The sequence below is a fragment of the Vidua macroura genome, chromosome 1, assembly GCF_024509145.1.
Source record: "Vidua macroura isolate BioBank_ID:100142 chromosome 1, ASM2450914v1, whole genome shotgun sequence".
Classification (NCBI taxonomy): Eukaryota; Metazoa; Chordata; class Aves; order Passeriformes; family Viduidae; genus Vidua; species Vidua macroura.
The window spans coordinates 119,776,646-119,800,595 of NC_071571.1; the positions used below are offsets into that span (position 1 = coordinate 119,776,646).

At 40.4% G+C, this 23,950-nt stretch overlaps 1 protein-coding gene across 3 annotated transcripts in view; it reads left to right on the top strand.

Annotated features, from left to right (window-relative positions):
- Window positions 1-23,950, top strand: part of SGK3 (serum/glucocorticoid regulated kinase family member 3) — a 55,610-nt gene that overhangs the window by 11,789 nt on the left and 19,871 nt on the right. For 2 of the 3 annotated variants that reach the window (XM_053979142.1, XM_053979156.1), the window contains exons 2-3: window positions 17,465-17,669; window positions 22,386-22,469. In XM_053979142.1, coding sequence (XP_053835117.1) covers window positions 17,592-17,669; window positions 22,386-22,469 — 162 coding nt within the window. In that variant the 5' untranslated portion in view covers window positions 17,465-17,591. Of the gene's footprint in view, window positions 1-9,982; window positions 10,394-17,464; window positions 17,670-22,385; window positions 22,470-23,950 lie in introns of those variants that run through there. The other variant, XM_053979147.1, reaches the window with a different exon arrangement.

Below are 23,950 nucleotides of genomic sequence, written 5' to 3' on the forward strand. Positions count from 1 at the left end.
AGATGCTGGATCCAGACTCTTCCAACCATGAATTGATTTCCTTGGCTCATTACAGCAATGACAGTAGAACATTTTAACTGAACCACTCCATCAGAATGAACGGCTGCTTGACGTGGGTGACCTCAGCAATTAACTGAAATGCCTCCCCTTGCTGTCTTGAATGGGGAATGCTGGACTGCATTCCACTCCCAAGAGACAACAGAACCTTTGGATGTTCACCCTTGGTGACACCAGTGATGCCAAAGGCTTACCATTGACTTCTTTCACATCCAGGGTGAGTGGAAAAGGCACCCACCTTGCTGTGGGAAGCCTGTGAGTTCGGCATTCCTCTGAATTAAAGATGTGACATGTGCTGCCACACTTGGAAAAGAAAAGGATCTGGTTAAAATGTAAGATAAATTCCACAATTTATGTGTTCAGAAGATACTAACAATTATTCTCTGGAATAATCATTTGTTAGTACCCGATTTACTTACTTTTGTAGTAAATTTGTCCTTGCCACCCTCCCCCCCATATATGTTTGGGGTTTTTTGTTGGGTGGTTTCTTTCTTTACAAAAGAAAATCTCAAGATAATTATTATTATTTTAGTTATAAAGAAAAGGAATTCTGCATGTTTTCCTCTCTCCTTCCAGACACTACAGGAAGTCGTGGTCTCTCCTCTCAACTTTCCTGAACACATAATAAAACAAAACTGAATATAATTCCATGTAAATTAAATAAGTAATCCCAACATCTTGGTTTCATACTTCCACAATTCTAGCGGCCATACAAGTATAGTTTGGCTCTACCTGTCCACCATGGTAGGCATATTAATGTTTTCAAATTTTCTTTTATGTGAAACGTCCAAAATGTCTTTTTCTTTGGTGTTTGTTTGATGTTTTATTTGTTCACTTTTTGTCTCACTCTACCACTGGTCCTTTTGTTAGTTGATAGAAGTTCTACTGCCTATTGTTTATTCCATAAATTGCTCTGACTTGTGACATCCTTCCCATAAACCAGATTTGAAAATGTGGTACAAGTTTAACTGTGCAGGTTCATGTTATGGTTTAACCCCAGGTGGCAGCCAGTCCCTTGCTCACTCTTCCTGTCCTGGTGGGATGCAGGGGAGAACTGGAGAAAGGTACAACCCATGGGTTGAGGTGAGAAAAGTTTAAGAATTGAAATAAAGTAATAATAATAATAATAATAGTGAAATAGGAGAAAATTAAAAGAAAAGAATAAAACCCAAGAGAAAGAAGTGATGGACAATAGAATTGTTCACCATGCCCTGATACCCAACCCATCCCTGAGCAGGGATTGGTGGCTGCTGGCCAACTCCCCCAGTTTGTATGCTGAGTATGATGTTCTAATGTATGGAATATCTCTTTGGCCAGTTCAGCTCAGCTGTCCCAGCTGTGATCCCTCCCAGATTCTTGTGCACCTGCTCAGTGTCAGAGGATGGGAACCTGAAAAGCCCTTGACTTAGGGTAAACACTGCTTAGCAACAACTAAAACATCAATGTGTTATCAGCACTGTTCTCATACTGCATCCAAAACACAGCACTGCACCAACTAATAGAAAGAAAATGAACTCTATCCCAGATGAAACCAGGACAGTTTACAATGCATGCAATAAAGTGCATATGAAAAATCTAATTTAGCAATTATGTGTATAGGAACGCTGGAAATGGGAGTCAGCAGTAGAAACAGCCAACCTCCTTACTGTGACTTTAAAAAAATCCTGATTACTTCTTCATTTCTCTTCTCAAAATTAGTCATCATTCCTGTAAGAATGAGGAATAAAGAGTGGTTGTATTTTCTGACTTTGGACTCGCTTCTACATCAATCAGGGGAGGTAGATGGGTGAAGGATTAAAATGTCCACAATTATCCCAATTTTATTTTAACAGAGGTGTGTGGTGAGGACCCCTTGGCTGGACATTTCCCGGCACCCCAGGCTCCCTAGGGGAGGTGACCACAGCAGCAGGCAGGTTCTGAGGTTCCCTGAGGTTCTGGTGTGGCAACAGCTACTTTCGGGAAGGCGTAAATTGGTGACAAACAAATCAAAAAAAAAAAAAAAAAAAAAAAAAAAGAGCAGCGTAGGCCTGGGAGAACCACAGTTACATAAAGGTGAACAATGAAACATTATTTCTCAAGTGGGTATTTTGAAGGGCTGTTACCGCAACACTGTTTAAATAAATGAAAGGTACATTTGAATCGGAAGCAATTTGGTGTAGCAAACTGCTACTGACTCATCCCAGACCTGAGGGGAAACAGAACTGCTGTGTGACATGGGGAGATTTTTGAGTGCTTGCATGGGATGTGCTTCAGACCATCCAAGAGTGAGAGATATTAGTACCCTCCTCCAACAGTGCTCCTATTTGCATCCACTAGCATGGTGCACATTCCAGTTAGGAGATCCTCATTGCCACTGCAATTGCATCCAATTGATTGACTGTTGGTAGTTTCTTGAATGTTATACAGATTCCACACATATCCCATATTTTAATACCAATGCAGTAACAATCTATTTATCAAGAGCTTCAGTGCAGAAGATGTACCTCTTGAGTTCTCATGGCTTTACTAAATCTTTTATCTTCTTTCCAGAACAAAATTTTTTCTCCAATTCAGAGATTTATAGAAACATTTAATGAACCAGGTTGACACAAAGATTGCCATGTAATTAGAAAACTATGACATTTTGCTCTTTTGTGTTCTTGTGCAAACTTAGAATTGTGCTGTCATCTACAAAAACTACTTTAATTTGTACAGCATTGTTGGAGAAAACTGTAGTTGGAATAAGACTTGCTTTTGATACATCCAAGAGTAGCTTGGATTATGTGCAGGAACATTTTCTTATGAAATATTTTGTTAATTTGAACTATGACTTCAAGAAAACAGTGTCTTTTAAATAAACTGATTTTTACTGTCCCTTTTAAAATGGCTGTATGTACATCAAAGCTAAATGTCAATAGATACAATTTTGGGATAATTTCTCCTACCTAGTAGTCAAGGTCCATGCTGTAACCTGCAATATCTTGCCTTCTTCTGTGTGGTCCGTACCCTGCAACACCACAACATCTAATATAAAAAAATGGTTGACCTCAAATATTAAATACTGCCATTTTCCTTTTTAAAGCTGGAAAATGTAACAATGGTCTTGAATTAGTGTTGAGATTAGATGGATTTGTTTAATTGTTGCTTATGCTCTATACTTAGATTTACAATATTCCATTACCTGGCTTCTGCTAGATTGCCATATTATAAAAAGAAAGGTAAGTTAAAGAAAAAATTAGTTTAGTGAAGTCCAGAAGTCTGTACCTACTTCTTGTTGTATTGGTTTTACCTGGTATAAGAGGACCATATGCATCTTTAAATAAAATATTGTTGATGTATCTTTATATAAGTCCTTTCTGAAACTCACTTAAAAGTTCAGACTCACATGTACCTTCAAACACTGGCCCAAGTTCCCAGGACAGAAAATGTGAATATGAAAATGTTCTTGGAGAACAAAAATCACACTCTCTGGCTAGCAGATGAATGTACATCTTCTCTGTGGGTCGGGAATAGGGCTATGAATCTGGCAAACCTGGGAAATGACTAGATAAACAAGTAAGCAAATAATAAACTCATGAAACATTTGTCTTAAATCTGTGTCCTTTCTTGGATTTTAAGATACATCTTCCTGCTTTGATAAGTTGGGGGTTTTTTTCACTGTTGCTACTTTTTTTCTACTCTGAAAAAAAGTTGGTGCATAACAGTGCTTTAGTGGAATTCATGTGTCTTTTGCCATAAACAGTTTGTTGGAAGTATTAATAGAATAACAAAAACAAATCTGGACTATTCTGTAGATCCTAGGCTGCCTTTAAAATGCTTTTATTTTGGAAAAAGCCTGTGAGCCTTTTGTGAGTGGACATACACACCCCAAACCAAAGCCCTTGTTCAGTTTCTTTTGACTAGAATACCAGTAAATAGCTTGAAAATGTAAACGGGGTCCTTGTGTTCTTGCTCATCTCTACAATTTGAGGAAGAACTCTTGACATTCTGGGTAGACCCCACCTACATAACATTGTGTGCCAGAGAACTTGTTTACCAAAGCATGTTTGTTCACCCCAGCCTGTATTTGCAATTCTAGCAGAACGTGCTGTAGCTGGGATTCAGGAGGCTGAAATAAGAAACATCCATACAGAATTACTACTTAGAGAGATTTTTTTCTTTTATACTTAGCTTTGGTATACCTTCCTGCACAAATCACTCAGATCTCCTGGAAACTCAGAGACTTGACCTATATTACAAAACTGTATTTATAAATGGAATTCCAAAGAATCTTTGTTGAGAGCAAAATGTATGACTACAGTGCTGTCAGTTGGGACAGGTTTTTGACAATTTATACTTTATGGGCTGTATTTGATAACTTCAGCTTCACAGTGTTTACCAGTACAGTAGTTTATTACTGTGTTTTATGCAAGTCTACTGATGCTAGTCTCAGAACATGTCAGCATGTACCAAATAAGCTGTATATGTGACATATCAAATACATGTGTTGCTATATGCCTATAAAGCAGCTGGGTATCTTTGTCCTTTTATTATCTATATATTCCCTTTTGTTATATGTGTATTCACCCTTGTAGGACTTGGTGGTAAGCCAGGACCAATGTGCTTCTTTTTTCCTCGTATTCATGGAACCCATGTAAATCTTTTGTGTTTCCATGTAAGCAAATAGAGGTGGCTTGAGGCAGTATCCACACTGTGGGTCTCTGAGATAACTGATAACTAAGGTAAACTAGGCTATCAGGAACTCAGCATTCACACTGTTCTTCTTCTGGCAGCTGAACTAGTTCATGGAGATTTCACTTGGGCATGCTTGCAGTGAGTGAGGGCAGCTGCAGGGCAAAAGGACATAGGGGCCATGTGCCCTCTGATAGTTGTGCTTCTCCTAAGGACGCAGCTATGGTTGGGTGATGTCTCCTGGTGGAACCCTGCCAGCTATTGGAGTGATAAGTGAACAGGATGTAAACAGCAGGGTTTCGGTCAGACAGTTCATGTGCACGGAATTCACCATTCACTTTAAATGCCTTACATGCTAAGTAATTTTTAGAAACTAATCACTGAAAAAAGTGAAACTAACCTGACAAAGTATTCCATGTAGAGTAACAATAATACATTTTGGTGTGTGCATGAGGGAAGTACTTAAGGAGAATGAAATCAGGAAAGCAGAGATTCATGTATTGAAATTGCAGATATGGTATTTCACTTCCTGATATTGCTTTTTTACTTTGAAATTTAATTGTTTGTTCATGCTATTGGCAGAATGCTTGTTTGTGTACTAGCATTCCTTTTTAGTATATGCTTCAGTTGATTTAAACCAGTTTTCTTCTGAGCTTCTGTGAAGAATTTCTTTGATGTGGTGCTGCTGTCATTTTTCTGGTTCATGTTATACACACTCTGTGATGCTCATGAAATAATGTAGTTTATTATGTTTTTTCTATAGTTTTCCATCATTTTGATTTGTGGTGTTTGCTATGCTGAGGGAGAGTCCATGTAGTGTTGTTGGAGATTGTGGTTTTGATATTCATTAACCTCTGTGCTCCAGGACATTCTTCTTGTAATATTCATGGATCATCATCTTTGTGTCTGGAGTGCTGGAAAACTGGCAGTTCACTATGTCACTATGAATGAAGCCTCCTTACACTTGCCGGTTCTTACGTTTTGTCAAAAGACAATACTAAATCTTTTAGCTGTGTTTAGGAGACTTGTGGTAGTTTCTGGTGGGTTGGTTAGTTTGCTTGGGAGAAGGGGTTGAAGTATATGTTTGCAATGAATCAGTCCTTTAAGTATTCATTTCATTCCTTCAAATTGAAAGACTGTCATATGAAGACATTCTGTAGCTGATCTAGCGTACAAAAAGAAAGTAGGGAAAAAACCATTTCCTCTGTGCAGCTCATGTAAAACTGAACCATTACTCAGACTCCTGTAATAAGCACAGGCATGCAACTATGAAAATGAGTTAAATGAAATCTATTAATATGCATACATTCATTAAGTGTTACAAAAGCAGCTTTGGTAAAGAACAGTTACCTGGCGATACTGTTGCTTCCATCTGCATTGTGATCTTTAAATCTTGCCCAGCTGGCATTTCTTCCACAGTTTTAACTGTCAGGCTTTCAGCTAGTTCACTTTCCCATCTTACTTGATGTTGTCCATGGTAGCCTGCGTATTTTGGTAATCTCATGAGCCCAGGACACTGTTTTCTCCAGTACACAACTCTTGGGCACCACGCTTTGCAGGGCTGAATGCCAGGTCCCAACTGGCCCATGCCCAAACCTCTGCTGTCCCTAATCAGATGGCAGGGTGGGAGCATGGCCTAATTAGCTGCCAAACAAGAGGCTGGAGAGCAGTGTGAGAGTTACTCATAGAACAGGGCAGGTGCATATCTGTCTTCACACGTTTCTGGGGTCTTTGTGGCAGCCAGAATCCCTGGTGTTAGACAGTATTTGCCCAGAGCTGCTGTGCCTGTGTCATTGTGAGGCCCATCCATTGCAGCCTGAGGCCTTTCTGAAGGGCGATGTCCTCAGACCGCTCAGTGCTGTGCGGGTGGGTACGGCCTGCTTTGATTAAAACAATTCTTTGATTAAAACAATTGGCACATGCGATGTTAACGACAGTGGCCATGAGTTGTTTCCTGAATGAAGTCTAAGCCCAGGGCTTGATGGGCTGAAGGCTAACAATAATAAATTATTTAAAAGATTGATTCATATCTATTACCGTATCATGTTTGGAGGGTTTTAAACAGACACATTTGGTCTAACTGGAGTTAACAGTTGGCAAGATACTGCCACAGAAGAAGTTTTAATTCCCAACACCAACTCATCTTAGTGTCCAAACTTCTTGACTATTAACAGTCTGTTCTGGGGCAAGAAGGTTGTTTTCCTTAGTGTGAGGAGTAGGATACAAAGCTTGGTGTTAACCAAGGTAGGGTAAGATATTCCTTTGAGGATCCAAGAACTGAAATGGAGAGCTGTGTGTTAATGTTTGAAGCTGATAGGGAAGTAATGATTTTGTTGCTCAATGACCTGCTGTGTTTTAGAAGTAACTAAAGTTACTAGAAGTAACTTTAGAAGTAACTAAAATTGACTATGCTTGTCAAGCGGTTTGGGCTGTGCTTTTTGTCTTAATATTTGAATGTATACAAAAGTTTCACGGTATATTTATATGGAACAGTATTCACTAGCAAAATTCCTGGCTCCATTTAAACAAGTCATCTGTATTCCTGCTAGGCTCTGTCTTACAATTTTTTTTATGCTCTGTTTTTTTCTGTACGGCTCTCTTGATGTTATAAAATGAGACTTTTGATCTTTGGTCAGGGACAAGGTTTTCATACTGATTTAAAGACATTTTCAGTAAAAACAGAACTGAATAGTTCATATTGTTGCTACCTGCTCTTTCTGGGCTTGGAGAAACATGTTAAAGGTACTCTGCATTTCTGTGACCTCTTGCATTTGCAGTGGGTTGAGATGGGTCCTTCATTTCTCTTCTGTTTTCTCATATTTTCCACCCCCAGCACCCAATCACTGATACTCCTTGAGCAAAGGCTTAAAATCGTTGGGATGGCAGCACATGACATGGATTTGTAACATTCCTTAGAAGCAAAGTACTGCAAATCAGTGGAAATGAGATTCTCTCTGTGTGTTACTGCCCAGAAAACATAAATGGGGAATGCAAGGGAGTTCCTGGGGACAAAAATGTCAGAGTGAATGCTGACCTTTAACTTCACTAAAAGGCAAGCTGAGTTCCTTGCATTTCTCTGTGTGCTATGCAGTTAACCACCTGGTACCCACCCTGACATTAGAATATTAGCCTTTAAAAGATCATCAAGCAAATCTGTAAATTACAATTTATTTAAATTTTAGGACCTTAACAGTCTTTTGTATAGCATTGATGCACTAGACAGATGAATGTGCTGTGGAATTCATTCAGGCAAATTACAATTTAAGGATATGTACCGTGTTGCTAATCTCTAATCACCTACACCACAATAGGGAGAGGAACTGCATAAAATTAACCACTCGACAGCCCAGTCTTCAGAGGGATTTTCAGTGTGAGGAAGGGCAAATAGCTGCTCGTTAGTCAAAGGTTTAGGGCTTAGACTGTGTGGACAGGGAGACAGAGTTAAATTATCTCCAAGCCAGGGTCATCTTGTCACTTGCCTAGGTTGAGGCTATACTGTAAATCAGTCCAATAGCTCCATTTAACTGATCTGCTGACGAGTGAATGATTAACTGAAAACTATCAACCAGACAGAAGCAGAACACTGTTCAACAACTGCTAAGTAAAATAGCTCTTGAATACAGATTACCTGATTAAATTATTTGTCAATGAGTTATTCTACCTGACTGAAGTTCAGAAGCATTCTGGTCTGGGGCTCACCACGAGAAGGCCTAACAAAGCTTCTTTAAACCTCTCCATGAATGCAGAGGCAAATACCTTGCCAGACTGGAAGGAGCAAGAGAAGGCTGTTGCTACAATGCCAAGTCTAAGTATCTAGCAGTACCTATCCAAAACCACAAAACTCCAAAATCAGGAAAGGGCAGGTTAGAATGGGAAAATTCCTCATTTCTTCCTGTGTGTACTTTACTGAAATGGAAGCTTGTGATCCAATTGACTTGTAGCTTGTGTGGACGCAGTTACAACACAGTAATCCAAACACTGACGTATTTTAAAAACTGCCAGACTGCTTCTCTGATTTGTTTTTGGAGAATGCTTGGATGACTGTCAGTGCCTGACACCAGAGTGTAGCATTATGCAGGAATACTTCTGCAGCAGCACTGTTCAGAAACAGGATCTCCTGAATTGCTGCTTGCCAGCTACTTGCCAATACCTGTGACTGTTGAAATGAGCACCGTCATGTCCTGTCAGGCCCAAATACAAGTCTGGTGAAGGCAGGCCTGTAGAATGTGGGGCTTCTCCATAATCAATAGAACAGTTCCTCATGACAGCTTGTGGGGTTTCGGGGACACCCTTGTGTTACATTGGGAATACAGTGGAGTGGGCTGCAGTATTTTCACAATTGCTCATTCTTTACATGGCCGTTGAAATCCCAAGAAACATTTCAGGTATTTATAGGGAGGAAGCTAAAATGGCATAGGCTTTTAACTCATCCTGAGTGTTACCATTTGCATTAGATATTCCCTGCCTCTTAAGCCTTCTCTGAATGTTTGAAAGCATAACAGACCCTCAGTAAACATGAGGCTTTAAATTAATGGGTGTGGTGGTCTTTTCTGTTAAACAGAATCTGTGCTAACTCCTGTTTGTCTCACACTTTTAGATCTCGTTAACAAAATAAAGGAGTGATACTGTCATTAAAGGAGCTCTTTCCCCCCCTCTATAATTTATATTTTTATAACTGTTTTATGGCCTCAACCTGCTCAAGAAAACGTAGCAAGTTACAGATCATTTTAAAGACGTCCCATTGAATTTTAGCGGGTGTATTGAAACTTACCCCTGAAATTTTAGAGGTTGCAGAAATAGTTCCCTAAATAGCGCTAGATATCATACAAACCTATCTCATTTTCCCTGTGTTATTGCTCCTGCCCATACTCCCCTCCCTTCTCTCAGAAGGCTGGTTGGTTTAATGACGACCTTGCCGGTGGATTGTGGGCACCTCTGGACACACTGAAGAGTTAAACTGAAACCCCTCGTGTGCGCAGGGGTGTTTTAAAGTTATTTTTACCAGAGCGTTGCTGTTTTTCCAGAGTTTCTGTGGGGAGCCGCCCAGCAGAAGCAGGAGCATCCCCCTAGGGGCTGAGGAGGGGAGAGGGGACTGAAGCCTTGGGATTAGGGAAGTGAAAACTTGCCCCTAGAACAAAACATGTTTTTTAAAGTTTTTTATTTTTGAGTAGCTATATAGATATATATAGAGAGAGAGCGGGACGGGGAGAAGATCTCACCTCCCGGCCCCGTCCTACAGCCCGGGGCAAGCCGGGGTCTGGGCTCCGCGGAGGGTTGCGCGGGCGGGCGGGCAGCCTGGCGCCGCGGGCGGGGAGGGGCGGGAGGCAGGGAAGGAGAGAGGGAGGGAGGGAAGAAGAGAAGGAGGAGGGAGGGAGAGAGGGAGGGCGGCCGCAGCCTCCGCGCCCAGGCGGAGCCGCCTTTCCCTTTCCCTGGCCGCCGAGCCCCGAGCGCCTTATCCTGCGGGGGCGGGCGATGGCCGCGCGGGGCGGCGGCGGCGGGCGCTGGGCCGGGAACGGCAGGAACGCCTTAACTTCCTAGAAGTCGAGGAGCCCAGAAATAGTTGCTGGGGTGAAGGCGAGAGAAGCTTGTTTCGTTCCCGAGGTACTCGCGGTGCGGTGAAGCCGGTGGCTGCGCCGGTGAGGAGGAGGAGGAGGAGGAAGAGGAAGAGCAGCCGGAGGAGGAGGAGGTAGGTGCGGGTCCGTGGTACCCGGGGAGTGGAACCGGCGCGGCCTCTGCGCGGTCGCTCTCGTCCTTCTCCGAGTGGTTCGCAGCCAGGACGTGCTGCTGTTTCGGAAGAGCAGCACTGAAGTGTCTTTGGCAACGCTGGTTTGTCGAAATTCAGGTACCCTTGAGGAATTTAATTTTGTGGAGGTTAATTAAAAGGCTGTTGTAAAGTATTACGGCTAAAGCTCTTTTGACAGGTCGTCCTTTTTTTTGTGTGTGTGTGTGTTTATGTGAGTTTTCCTCCTCTAGCAGCTCGCAAAGCTGTAACTGCTGCTTCTGAACGTGCAGTAGTTTCGCAGGATAGAATGACCCTTTCTTATTCCCCATTAAACTTAGGATACGTTGTTATGGGAGTAATGCATTTCATCACAGCACAGCAGTGTCACCTGAATGCCCTCATGGTTCTTCTTGCACTGAAGATTTCTGTGAATATTGCTTGCTGCAGTGTCCTTGTAGCTAAGGTTTGTTTATAACTTCTTTCAGACATTCCACGTGGTTTTATAGACACACACAGAATGGGACTGTATTTTTAAAGGTTGATGTTACTCTGTTTTGGATTCTTCTAACATTAGTGTTGTTTCACTCTCAGTGTCTAAATATAGTTCTGACCTTTTTTTTTTCTTCACCTGCACATCAATTTCTTCAATGACTGTAATATGAACTAATGGTAAAAACAGAAGCTGCATATGGAGGAGTATTTTCCTGAAGGCTTTAAGATACTTTAAATTTCAGGGAAAATTGTTACTAGCTTTTGGAAAGCATTTCGGAAAGTTCACTGTTGTTAAGGTAGTCTCCGTGCATGATATTTCTTATAATATAAAGCTAGAAAACTGACCTGTTTCTTAAAAGATACTTTGAGATCCTCGTTTAGATCAGAAATGCAGCACAATTGACTTGCCCGTGTCAGTGAGAAGTACTAGTTGTTTAAAAAACCTTGGCAAAGCTGAAGAAGTAGGCACTAGTGGTTACATGATAATGTAGCATAATAATAATAACAACATAATGTGTTAAAATTGCTTTCCAGCCTCGAATTCCCACCTGTGATGTAAATTACAGCCTCACCACATCTGATGCTGTTGCACCAAATTCTGTTTTCTGTACGTGAGCCACTAATCTGTGAATCCTTATGAACCGAACCTTCTCATTCTCTGTGCAGTACAGAAATACGTGAGAGTTCAGTGTACGCTCTCACCTGCAGGAGTCTGTAAACTGTCCCTGAGGAATGGATGTAGAATATTTGCTGTGGTTGCACTGATGCAACGTGATGAATCAACTGGTGGTGAACTGGACATGCAGTTTGTATATTGCTAAAGGGTCTTTCTCCTGCTTGCTTTTTATATTCCAGTGTTTAAGTTGTTGCCTTTCCATTATCAAATAGCTTTATGGCTCTAGGCAGCCATCAATTCTGTAAAGCACAGACTTCAAAAGTGTGATTTCTGGATTGTGGCCTGTAACTTGGATTTGCATATTTCATTATGTCATTATCCAGCTATATTCTGTTATATGGATTTTACCCTTTTGCTGATTACAGTCCATAAAATCCTGGAACTCTCTCCATGTTCAATGTGTTAGCAGTAACGTCCATCTTAAACAGATTGGAATTCTGTATTTATGTAGTGAAACCAAGGGAGAGCAGTTGGTGACTTCTGTTGAAGGTCATGTAAGAACATGTCCAGTATATCTGGAATTGAAATGTGGTGTTCTCTCGTTTAATTTTCATCCAGAGGGGTAAAATGAGGCTGGATTTGTTTGCTTGGTGTTTACTGAAGTCTGACTGCCCTCTTATGTAGAGCTGACTATGTTGCAGGTGGCTGCTGTCAGCTGTCTGTAAGAGCTCTTCAAAGTAGTTTATGGTGCTGTTGCTGCAACTCCTGAGCTGTGCTATCCTTAGGCATCTACATTTAAAATTTAATTGGACCTGGTGTATAGGCAGACTAAGAAAGCACACCAAGAAATGTGCAGGTAGCAAGTGGATTTCTTAAATATACTCTGTTGTTTGTGTAAGTTGTACTGTCTGAGACACATAGAGGTCCTTGTGGATACTATGGACACAGGCTAAAGTTGAAATTATTATGTAGATGTGTTCAGGATTAAAAGACAACTGCCTCTTACTGGCAGTATTTGTTCTGAAGACCTGTTTTATTACTCAGGTTTGCTTACCACAGCAGAGAACCTGTGTTCTGTCATGTAATAAATATGAATGCAAATAGGTCTAATCCAAGCCACGAATCTTGTTATATGCCAGTTAAGAGTAATTTACTGGAGTTTCTTTTGGGAGGTGGGGCAGAAGGGATGTTCTTGGGTGCAGTACAGTCGTGGGAAGGTAATGTTTGCCTGACTTCTCCAAAGTAAATTTGATAGAGACAAAAAGAGGGTAATTACTTATTTCATCCCTTTGGTTGCATTTTCACTTCACTTGCAGTCCTTTCCTCGAAGTAGAAAGATTCAGTTGAATTGGACTTTGCCCATGTTGCTGCAGAGGAGTGGTGCTACTAGAAATTTTTAAAACTGCTAGGTAGTGGGTGGACGTGTAAACAGGGAGCAGGCTTTTTCCTTTATACTAGTGGCTGAATTCTCAACTCTCTCCAATTGTACCTAGAAGGGAGTGTGGAGAAAAGCCAGAGATTGACTGGAGTATTTTGGTTAGTGCTCTGTTTTTTTAATTCAGGTGAAGCCTCTCTAGAGGTCTACCCTGGTGTCTAGTGTTACTGTATTAAAAATTGTATGTAGTGTGATATTTAAAAGGCTGTATTTTGTGAATGAAACCTGTTTTCCTCCAGAACCTTGTTATTGAACAGCTTCTGGCCATCCCTCTCTCTTTAGAGATTAGCAATCTGTGTTTTGCTTTTGACTTTTTATGAAGCATTTGACTTCATGTATAGTTCCCTCATCCAGTATTTCTGTTGCACTGGATTCCGACTATCTTGCCTCCCATTTCCTGTGTGTCAGCTGCCTGTCTGGTAACAAGAATGGGACACCATTTCTTCATAGAGAAGTTGAGAAAAGTTGACTTTCTGGGTTTTCTACAAGATTGTGTAAGGCCCAGTGATATGTTGAGCCATTATCAGTGCATTTGTGGAGAAGACTGAGGAAGTGATGAAAAGCATGCCAAAGTTGATACTTTCTCTAGTTATAATAATAGGAGTGCCTCCTGTGCCTTGCTTTCCGTTTCTTTATATGCATGTTCCTTTTGTAATTGGAATCACAGGTGAGATTTTCAGCAGCTGCTTTAATGATAGCTCAGTCCCAAACGAAGTCCTTCAGGGCAGATGATTAGTGTATAGAGAAGTGCCTATATGCTGTTCCAATGTTCTGTTCCAATGGATATGGATCCTGGTGATTCCTCCAAATGTGCTTGCAGGGAGAGTCTTTTGTGCTTGCAGGGAGAGTCTCTGTTTGTGTCTCTGCTTCCCTTGTGTTACTCAAAGAGTGAGTGTGATTTGTCCTGGTCTTAGAGATAATTAAGGCAACGTGGCAGCAGCTGGAGAGGCACCAGGTGAGTACACAGCTACCTGATCAAGCTTTGGACATTCTAGGCAGAGGCTGATGCATAAGCACCCAGAAAAAGGATCTTTACTTTACAGTGATACCATCTTTAGGCCATTACCATTTTAAAAAGAATAGAAAATATTTCAGTCCACAATGAAATAGTCTGATTAAATTTCAGAAACCTTTTCTAATACAGTTTGCTTATGTAGAAGAGAGTAAAAGGAGGATGACACATACTGCTAAACTATGTCATATTTGCCTGTTTCATGCAGCTATGAGGAAGCTGCACAGAAGATTTTATAGTCAGGCATACACTTGTGGGTGTAGTAGATTTGTGTATGCTCTCGTAGTGTCAGGGTTCTGCTATTGCCATGCTCTTGCTTTACTGCAGGCAAGGGTCAGCCTGAAAATTGATGTTGTTGTGGCTTCCTGCAGGAAACGGTGAAAATACTGCTGGCTTTTTGACAGCCCCCATGGAGAGAATGGACAGTGTAACTGTTGATAGGCTTGAAACTGTGCCAGAAGGACTGGTGACTTCTGATCTACTCTAACTTTTTCTGTGCTTTCTCCTGTTCCAGGCCTCCATAAGCCTGTTTAAGTTTTAGCTGTTTCTGGACAACACTGGTCTCAGCATTAATCTGTCTTACAAGTTATCTACATTATCTGTGTCTTTCACTGGTGGCCAAGTTTGATTTGAGGGGACTTACTTTGATATGTGGTTTTCTGAAGTTCCCTTCCCCTTTGGTCTATTATCAAAGTTGAGCCAAGGGGCTGCTTGTTTTTAGTTCCAGGAAGTGCTGGAAGGTAGAGGTAGACACTTCTCTGCTGACAGTGTCTGTTAAACTCACTCGTACCTGGCATCCTTCAAAATGCTGCAATTTCCATTTTGAAGCTGTGGATAAAAATGTCTCTACTGTTTTCTCTTCATTGTTACTTCATGTAGTTATCACAGCATTAGTGATTTTACCTGCTATTTAAACTACAGCTGTGTTCCTAACTGCAGCATGGTAAAGATTAAGGCAAGTCTGTCCCTATTTCTGTAGTCGGACCTACAGTTCAGATGTAAGAAGCTCTCAAGAGCTGATATGCTCGAGGCAAATAGAAATTGAAAGAAAGCTCTGATCCGCTGGAGCTTAGTGGCAAAGTGAAAATGCAGTTCTTCCAAGTTTGTCAGTTCAGCTTAGTGTTGGTGACCCAGGCATGGCTCTGAGGAGATGCCTCAGGGTAAGAAAATAATCACAGCCAGTGATCTTCCAGGCAACATAATGAATGAAATGTGAACATTACAGTTTTGGTTTCTCAGATGGTTTATTCTTCTTCTCCCCAGTAAGATGAATAAACTCTTCCTGAATTAATCTGGTTGACACTTCCTCCTTTTGTTTTTCAGAGATCTTTCAACTTCAGATCTGAAATAAAGCTCAGTCTTCCAAGACTACAGCTTTTAATCCATACGGCTCCTGTACTGGCATTTAAAACTCTGACACTAAAAATAAGAAACTGAAAGGATGAGAGAAATACAGCCTGTAGTGTGAAAATGAGTACAGGCATTTGGAAACCTTTGTAACAAATGCTGGTTTACAAAGGAGAAGGACAGTGAGTGATATTAATCAGGGAACACCTAATCCATTTTAAAGCTTTACTTGTTTTTCTGTGATGAGCAGTAAGACAGATAAAACACAGGGGCTTATGCTCAGTTCCTGATACTGGACCTGAAGTAGATAAAGATTGACACAAGCGCTTAAAGTCTAAGCTTAGTGAAACACTTACTGGAAGTGGTGCCTGTTGACTGTTTTAGTGGACCTCTTATGATGGGGAAGAACTCAGTTAACCTTTACATCTCAGTTTTAGTATGTGGCAATGGGAGAAGAGCACTGTTGATCCTATAAAATTGTGGAAGGTGTGCCTTGTAACAAAGCTTTTAACAGTAGCTTTCCAAAGGAAAAGAGAAACCAATTTGAAACCCATGGTCTGTGTAACTGTGTTGAACTGTGTTCTAGTCAAATAAAGATGGGGGAGAAGCTTAACCCTGCTCAACACTGTAATTACCTAATTGGTGAAGTAGGGAACAATCAAATTAAGGTAAATGCAGATGTAGCTAAAAATATTTTTCTGAATATCTTGCAGTATGGATGATCTATCACTTTGCTGTGATTTTAGTGGTCATAAACATTCCTTTTTGTTCAAGTCATCACACAGATCTTTGAAAATTAACTTAATTTTAAATGGCAAAAAGAGAAATAACAATATGAAGTTTGACGATCTGGTTTTTGAGAGCAAGAAAAATAGTGAGTTGACTGACTGAGCTAGTTGGGTATCAAGAACAAATCTTTTCACTCGGTTTCAGGAGCTTTGGCCTTTGTGCCAACATAAATATGGGTGTCTCTCTAATAGCAGAATTGCATGGGATTCATTTGTGCTTTTTGGAAATTTATGATATGAAATATAGAGTTCACTTTTATACTCCCCTGTTTTAAGAAAATAGGGAGTTAGTGTTGAACTGGGCACTCCTTTTTCCTCTGGCTATTTTGAAGAGACCTGAGGTCTCTCTCTTTCTAGACCACTTTTCTCATGTTTGTAAGTTGATCAGACACATCTTGTTCTAAAGCTGTGCTGCATTCAGTGAAGCAGTTCAGATGGCTGTGCTCTGCTGTGCAGGCCCAGAGGGTTGTAGCTATGCAGCCATTAATTTTGTAGCCATTTTGGCTGCTCCTGTGGACCACTGAAGTTCCTGTTGTTATCAGTGGGGTCCAGTAAAATAATGTGCTTGCGCTCAGGGCAGGTCTGGAGAATGCTGTCCTTCCGCAGGGGAAGAGGCATCTCATTGACACTAAGCTTTCTGCCTTTTTGATGGCTTTATTCTCAGTCTGTGTTGTGCCCTTCTCACATTCTGCAAGGAAACTTAACTGTTCCACTGAAGGGAAAGGGTGACCTTCCACCCTGTGTTCTGCCAAACACAAAGTATGCCCAGTAAGGGGAAGGAGGGGCAGAGAAGGTGAATATTCAGACAGACGCATGATGCTGCCTGTGTCCCTCTCTAAAATTCGCATGAAAAATTAGTTTTTCTCATGTCGTCTTTAATCTCTGATGTGACATGTAAATGCACTCAGCATGTTCTGACAAATCTGAAGTGCCCTCTGGTAGAGATTCATGCAGTTGAAAACCTTTGGTATTGAAATAAATTGTTCTGAATGTACAAGTTGGTGGCATTTCTTAGATGTCTGGTACCAGGTTGTCATCTTCAATTATTTCTTCATGCCCTTTGTTCCTACAAGGTATTCTCTGTAGTGGGCCCAAATCTGTTTCCAGTATGTCTACACAACTCAGTGAGTTTTTGGATGCACTTGTGTCTTTGGAGAATGTGACTGATTTCAGTGAAACAACAAAGAACTACAAGCATGAAAGTTTACAAAATAGCCATGATTGTGGCTTTATATGTACATATTAATGCGCATTTCCTGCCAGCAAAAGTTCTTGTCACACAGGTTTTCAGCAATGTGAGTTAAGAGCTCCTGTACTTAAACTTTCCTTCTATGTTCACTTTAAGATAACATGATGGAATTCAGATTTTCTCAAGAAAAGCTGCGGATCCTGGACCAGTACCGTTGACAAGACTTCCTGATTGCAACACCCAGAGCAGGGTCCTGTAACGAATTTGTCACAAGAAACATACAATGGATCTCAAAGAGAGCTGTCCAAGCGTTAGCATTCCCAGCTCTGATGAGCACAGAGAGAAGAAAAAGAGATTTACTGTAAGTATGTAAGAGAGTAAGCACAGTGGGCAAAGGCATAGCTATTGGTGCCTAGCAGTGCTGCTTTCTTTTATTCTGCTACTAAGTTTCGTATTATTTTCAATAGGTTTGTGGAAATCAGTTTCCATGCTCTTGTGAGTACTGGCCATAGTCCAGTGTGAAGAGTTGTGAATATTTTACAGTGTTTACCCCGAAATAGCTGCATTTGCTTGTATAAAATACTTAAGTATCCAAGTACAGGGAAAACATTCTGCTACCATTTTTAGCATTCTACATGATTTTTCATGAAGACATTTATTTTGTAAAGGGCTAAAGTGTGAATTTGGCTCTTTGTGGGGGTTTGTTTGTTTGCTTTAACATCCATTCTTTCACAGATATCCTATTATACTACTGTATTTTTTTGTGTAAAATGAAAAAAACATATAAACCATCAAATTTTTTCAAAACCTTTTTTCTGTCTTCCTTCCTGTTTCTGATTCTAATGCTTATGAGTTTTTTCCTATCCTGTTCCCATTTCCACTTCTTGTCATTTCTCTCCCTCTTCCTTTCTTTACCTCCTAGTTTGACTTTCTGGTTGTGAAGTCTTCCTATTGTTTGGGAAATTCTTTGCATTGTGTACTGAAAAATAAAGTGGCGTGGTACGGATTTTTGTTTGGCTTCTATATAATCCTAAATGACAAGATCAAAATACTTCCTTTAGAAGGCTCAAACTCTTTCATTGCTATTGTGCAACTTCCTCTAAGATTTTTTTTTTCATTGAGTGAATTAGTCACTCTTCGATGAGGAATGCAAACACTGTGGAAACAATATGGAGTTGCTGTCTGAAGAATACAACAAAACAATATTTTACTAGGAGTTACGTTGTCTCCTTTTCCTCTTCACCTCCCTTCCTCGGAGAAGAACAGTGCTCTTTGATTCTACAAGATGTAGCTTAGGGAAGGAGTGTGCCAGTAAAGGGAACTTTAAACAAAAGAGAACTTTACTAATTCCTTAAAGCTGCATTCATGTGAAACTCAGGTGAGCGGAAAAACCTTTATGAAAGTCTAAACTTGAGCAGAATGGTTCTGTTTTGTTGCCTCAGTGCTGGCAGTTCTGCAGTTAAAATATGCCACTGTGGTACACTGAGCATGTACTAATGTTGTGGCATCCAGGTCATTTTACCTAAAGGTCTGTGAGACAGCCTGGGCAGTGTAAAGGCACTTTCTTTGGGCATGCCCTTGAGAAAGCAGTATGAAACATCAGAAATGAGGGGCAGAGAGAGGAGGGGGGAAAGAATCCAGCCTAGATTACACTGTGCAGAGGTACACTTTGTCTTGCTGTCTTCTGCTTTCTCTGCCAGGGAGTAATTAGCAGCTTGACAAGAAGTGCTTTCACAACCAAGTTTTTGAATATTATCACATATATTTTAGGATTTGATAACAGAAGTGAGGGTCATACTAAACTTCATGGTAGAAACTGTGAATTCCAGCATGTGTCAGTGCTGTTATGTGTCCTCTGTTCTGTAGCTGTGTGTAATGACAGGATCCCATCAGTACTTTGACAGGGAGTGAGAAAGGGGTGCAGGGGGGAAGCAGCTCTTAGCAAATTTGTGGTAGGTATAACTGTCTCTTCTGATGGCCACACTAGTGCCATTTCTATAAAGAGCAGAAAGAAGGGTTTTTGCTTGGGGTGAAAAGAAAGGTCAGAGTGATAAAGGCTAGGAAGGATTTCAGGTGACTGTATAGTCTTCACCTTACCATTGCTCAGAGTGTTTCACTGCTGCTTCTGAGACGCTTCTAGAATCTTACTGGTCTGAACAGAAACTGATTTTCAGCTTAAACATTTCGATGGCTCACTTAATGCTGGCATGGAAACAAGACAAGTATGTGCAACTTTAGCTTTTGCTAGCTCTACTTTTTCCCCTCTACACTTACTCTGCTAAAGCATTTTTAAAAACAGTCATGTCTCTGAGCAGGCATCATTCTGATAATTAAATGAGCTTTTCAGGGGTTTGTCTCTGGAAGTGAACTTCTCATACCTCCTGAGCATTTTCATGACCTTTTATTCAATATTTGATTTGGTTTTGTTAAATACTGCATACTTTTGATATATTTACTACCAATTATATTTTTTCTTTTTTCAAATGATTACATGTTTGCATTTTTTGGGTGTTCTGGCAAGGAACCTTTTTTGCTTCCACTTAATTCATGGCAACCAGCCTCTATGTCAATCCACACTAGTTCACTGTCCCTCATTTTTCTGAAGATTCAGCATTCACTATCTCCATGAAAGGAGTAAAGTATTTCCTTGTTTTGGACCATATCTAGCCTATATTAATTGCTTTCTGCCCTTGCTGCATATTAGGTCATTCTTTTCCCTGTTTTGACAAATAGCTTTGTTTTGGGTTTCTCACTTTTATCCCTATGCTGTTTGATGTCTGAGGCTTAATTTTCTCTTCTGACCTGTTCTCATTTCTCTTTACACTCAGATCATATACAGGCTTATTAAAAAATCTCTTTCAAGGATGCTGTTTGTCTGATTAAATCTGAAAACTTTGTCTCAGACCTGTGATGTACAATATTAATCCCCATCCCTGTGGAAATTGGGAGTTGTTTTTCTTTTTTTTTTTTTATTTGTTGACAATAAATAGTTTCCTTACTTTCTCAATGATTGCTCTGTCAAAATTGGAAAACATCCTACCTTTTAATTTTTCTTTGTTTAATAAAAATCAAGCATTTAATCCAGGAGCATGAACTACCACAGAGTTGAAGTCTTTTAATTTCAGTGACTTCTTTTGTGAAGAAATCCTACTGCATCCAGAAATAGCTGGATCCTGTCCTGTCTGTATCTAGGAAGACATTTTATGGTGATGTTTTCAGAATTCTGTTTATTTTTCTTCCTTTTTATTTTTCTCAAAGCTGTGTGGTTTTTACCCACATACTATGAGTTGTGATGCATCATATCTATGTCTAAGGAGTTTTCTAAGACTAAATTCAGATTAGGAATAGTTAGACTTTAAAAGGTTATTATCTAAGTAAGTCTAGATTTCTCCCCCCTACCTTTCTAGAAATAAGCATTTTACATCTCTCTTATCATTACATAGGTGTAGCTGAGAGTAGTAAGACAACTCTGACACGTCATGGTTTTAGGTTTTACCAGATTCTTAGGGGGTTTTTTTGTGTGTTTTCTTACCACTTAGTGTGCCCATAACTGTTGGACTTGCAGCTGTTTCTTTGTTGGGGTGTGCAAGAGCTTTGTTATGACCTCATAGAGTTTTTTTTAATGCTCTCTTGTGTAAAAAATGTTGATTGTGTCATTGTTCTACAGCTACTCTGAGAACAAAACTGTTTAAATTTAGCAGTTGCCAAGGAGGTGGATATCATCTCGTATCCTGAGTTATGCTTGCCTGTGCGCTCTATCCGTGCTTCTGCCCAGCTACCTTGGCCCTCTGCTCAAGTGTGTTGGCATTGAAGTGCCGTGCAGTCATGGGGAGCAGAGGTGTTTTGTGTTTGAACATTGCTTGCAGGATTTGATTGCTGTAGAAGAGACCCACTTCACAAGGACAATGCTTAAGTTTTGCAGCTGAAGCTTTTGCTGCCTACAGTGTAGGGAGGCTCTAGAAGGGGAGTGGGTAGGTTTTATGCTAACACTTGTTTAGCAGTATGAGGCAAAGTGGGTTTTCTTAGAAGGTCTCATCAGCATTCTGCTGGATGCTTCCATCCAGCTTCCTGTGTTCCCCAGGACCAGGAACTGAGAACAGCTTATGTGAGCAGTTAGCACAGCCTGACTGCAGCCCTCAGGCTGGGAACCGATGGTGGTGGTGGCTGCCACTTCCACTGTGGGAGTTAGAGAGAGCAAAGGTGCTGCTGCAGGGCAGAATGGAGACTGGGGCATTGGTCCAGTAGTCTGCATTGGGAATTAGTGGTGCTCTGCACTCATTTCCTTGCTGTGCCCATCCACTTCCCTGAAGGAACAGCTGAGCTCCTTCTGAAAGTACAAGAAAGTAGAGAAGTGAAGACAGCTAATTGCTGAGAGACAGGAGAAACCTGCTGGACACACAGCTGCCAACCAGATTCATTAATCCAGGGACTGACAATCTCTCCAGTTACTGAAGTCCTCTGTGACATGGCATTTGAAAGGGCTGAAGTGTGCAGCAGGTTCCAGCTATACCTCCCTTCATCGCAGTGCTGTGTATTATGTTATATAGGCTGTATTTCAGCCTCAGCACCACTTCTTCCTCCCTGAACAACTGTGCCATCAGCCAGGATTCTTCTGTATTCAAGATGTTCAAATGAATAGTTATCTTTGTACCTTCCATATGTACTTTCTCTTTAGGTTTTGGTGAAGGCAGTCTTTAATACTTTTAAATGCTTTGCTTATTTAATATTTGTCTTTATTATGGATTATTGTGTTGCTAACAATTTTAATAGACCACTGTCTGATGGCCAGGTGTTCTTTTTGGATACTAACTGATTTATGAAACTCCACTAAATCAATTTTGGTGTTAGTTTTCACTTACCTGGTGTTTAAAAAATTTTCTGCAAAGTACCAGATTCTTTTAGTTGTTCTTTTAATCATTTCTGTGGATGTCTGTGTGACTTAGCTATAAGAAAGACATGGTTTGATAAGTGCATTTATGCAATAAATTTAACAACCTGCCCTTACTTCCACCACAAGATTAAACCTGAGAAGTTTTACTAACCTTTGTGGGCAATAACACTGTCCTTGTTCCTACAGGTTTACAAAGTGTTGGTTTCTGTTGGCAGAAGTGAGTGGTTTGTCTTTCGACGGTATGCAGAGTTTGATAAACTCTACAATACGGTAAGCAAAAAGCAAGCTATGAAATCATGCCAGACCAGCAGAGTAATGCTTGTAGTGTTGTGGTTTGAGTTAATCCTCTCTTGAGGAGTTTGGGTAAACATTTAATAACCATAGGAGTCTAATTAAAGAAGATGATGGAGTGGATTTTTTAAACTTTGGTTTGTTTGAATTTCAGACTCAAAATCCACTTATTTGTCACATTGTTTATAGCTCCTTGGGATCATAGCTTAATGAAACTTCCAGCTTAGTTGCTGTCAAAACATATAAAATGTGCTTTTGTTCATGATAAAAAACCCCACAAAATATCTAGATAGATATGTTCCTCCTAAATAAGTGTTTTTCTTTGAAGTACTGAAAACAATGAACAAATCCTTTTTTCTTAATATAAATTTTGTAGTCAGTCATTGATGGCAATTCATACCTGCAGTTTCATAGCAGGTATGATTTTTTGCACCAAAAAATGTGGTCAGTGTTCCAAAAAAAAAAAATAGCCCCCTTCAGCAACTAAGTATGAATTTCTTGGGTTTGTTGCTAGAAGAGGGTTTTGCTGCTTTTACGTAGTGGGCAAGTGGGGTAAATACTTGTTCAGATGTGAGTATGACTTATGTCTGCTGTGCCCATACTTTCCTCCAGTTCTTCATGTTTGGAAACCATAATTTTTGCTTTAACAAAAGAGGAAATAATTCCCCTCTGATTCCCATACTAAAATATTATCAGCTGCTTATTTGTGCCTTCCCTTCCACTGTCTCTCTGGGAACTAGTCAGGCCTTCTCTCTTCTGCCTCCCTATGCATGGATTTGCATGCGGCAGTAGCCTCTAAACATAGGCTGTGATCTTGGAAATGTTCTTGGAAATGTTTGAGCTGAAATGCCCCTGGATACCCCATGCTGTGCTTTGCCTGCATCTTGTAGAGATAGAACTGTAAGGGATGTGAAAACAGAAAATCCTCCTTTCGGAGGGAGTGTTGGTGATCCTGTTCCTTTGCTGTGTTCTCTCGCCATTAGAATTGGCCTTGCTCTGCTAAAAGTTTGTTCAGCCCCGGTCTCTCTAAACATGGCCAGAGGTGAGGTTCTGAGGAAGCATAACCAGGAGGACATTTAGTCCCGTTTCTCTTCAGAAATTCATACAATTTATACACAAAAAAGAACTTGCGCTGCTAACTGAAAGAAATACTGGTGTTGCTAAGGGAAGAAGAATTGCCAGCTACTGTATTAGAAAATTACTCCCTTAAAAAGGATGAGAGCAAGATTTCTCTTCTGGAGCACTTGAAGGTGAAGTAAATGTAGTCAAGGCTTGATTAGTGTCAGGTTTGGGGTTTTTTTAATGTATAAGTCACTGTTGTTGTGTACGATCTTCTGGTCAGTTTATCAAGTGTAATAATAATTGAATTATCAAGTGCAGGTACCTAAAATAGACTGTTCATCTGCTTGTGATTTTGATGTAGGGGTAGACCACCTGTGATTTCTAAAGCTTAAAGAATG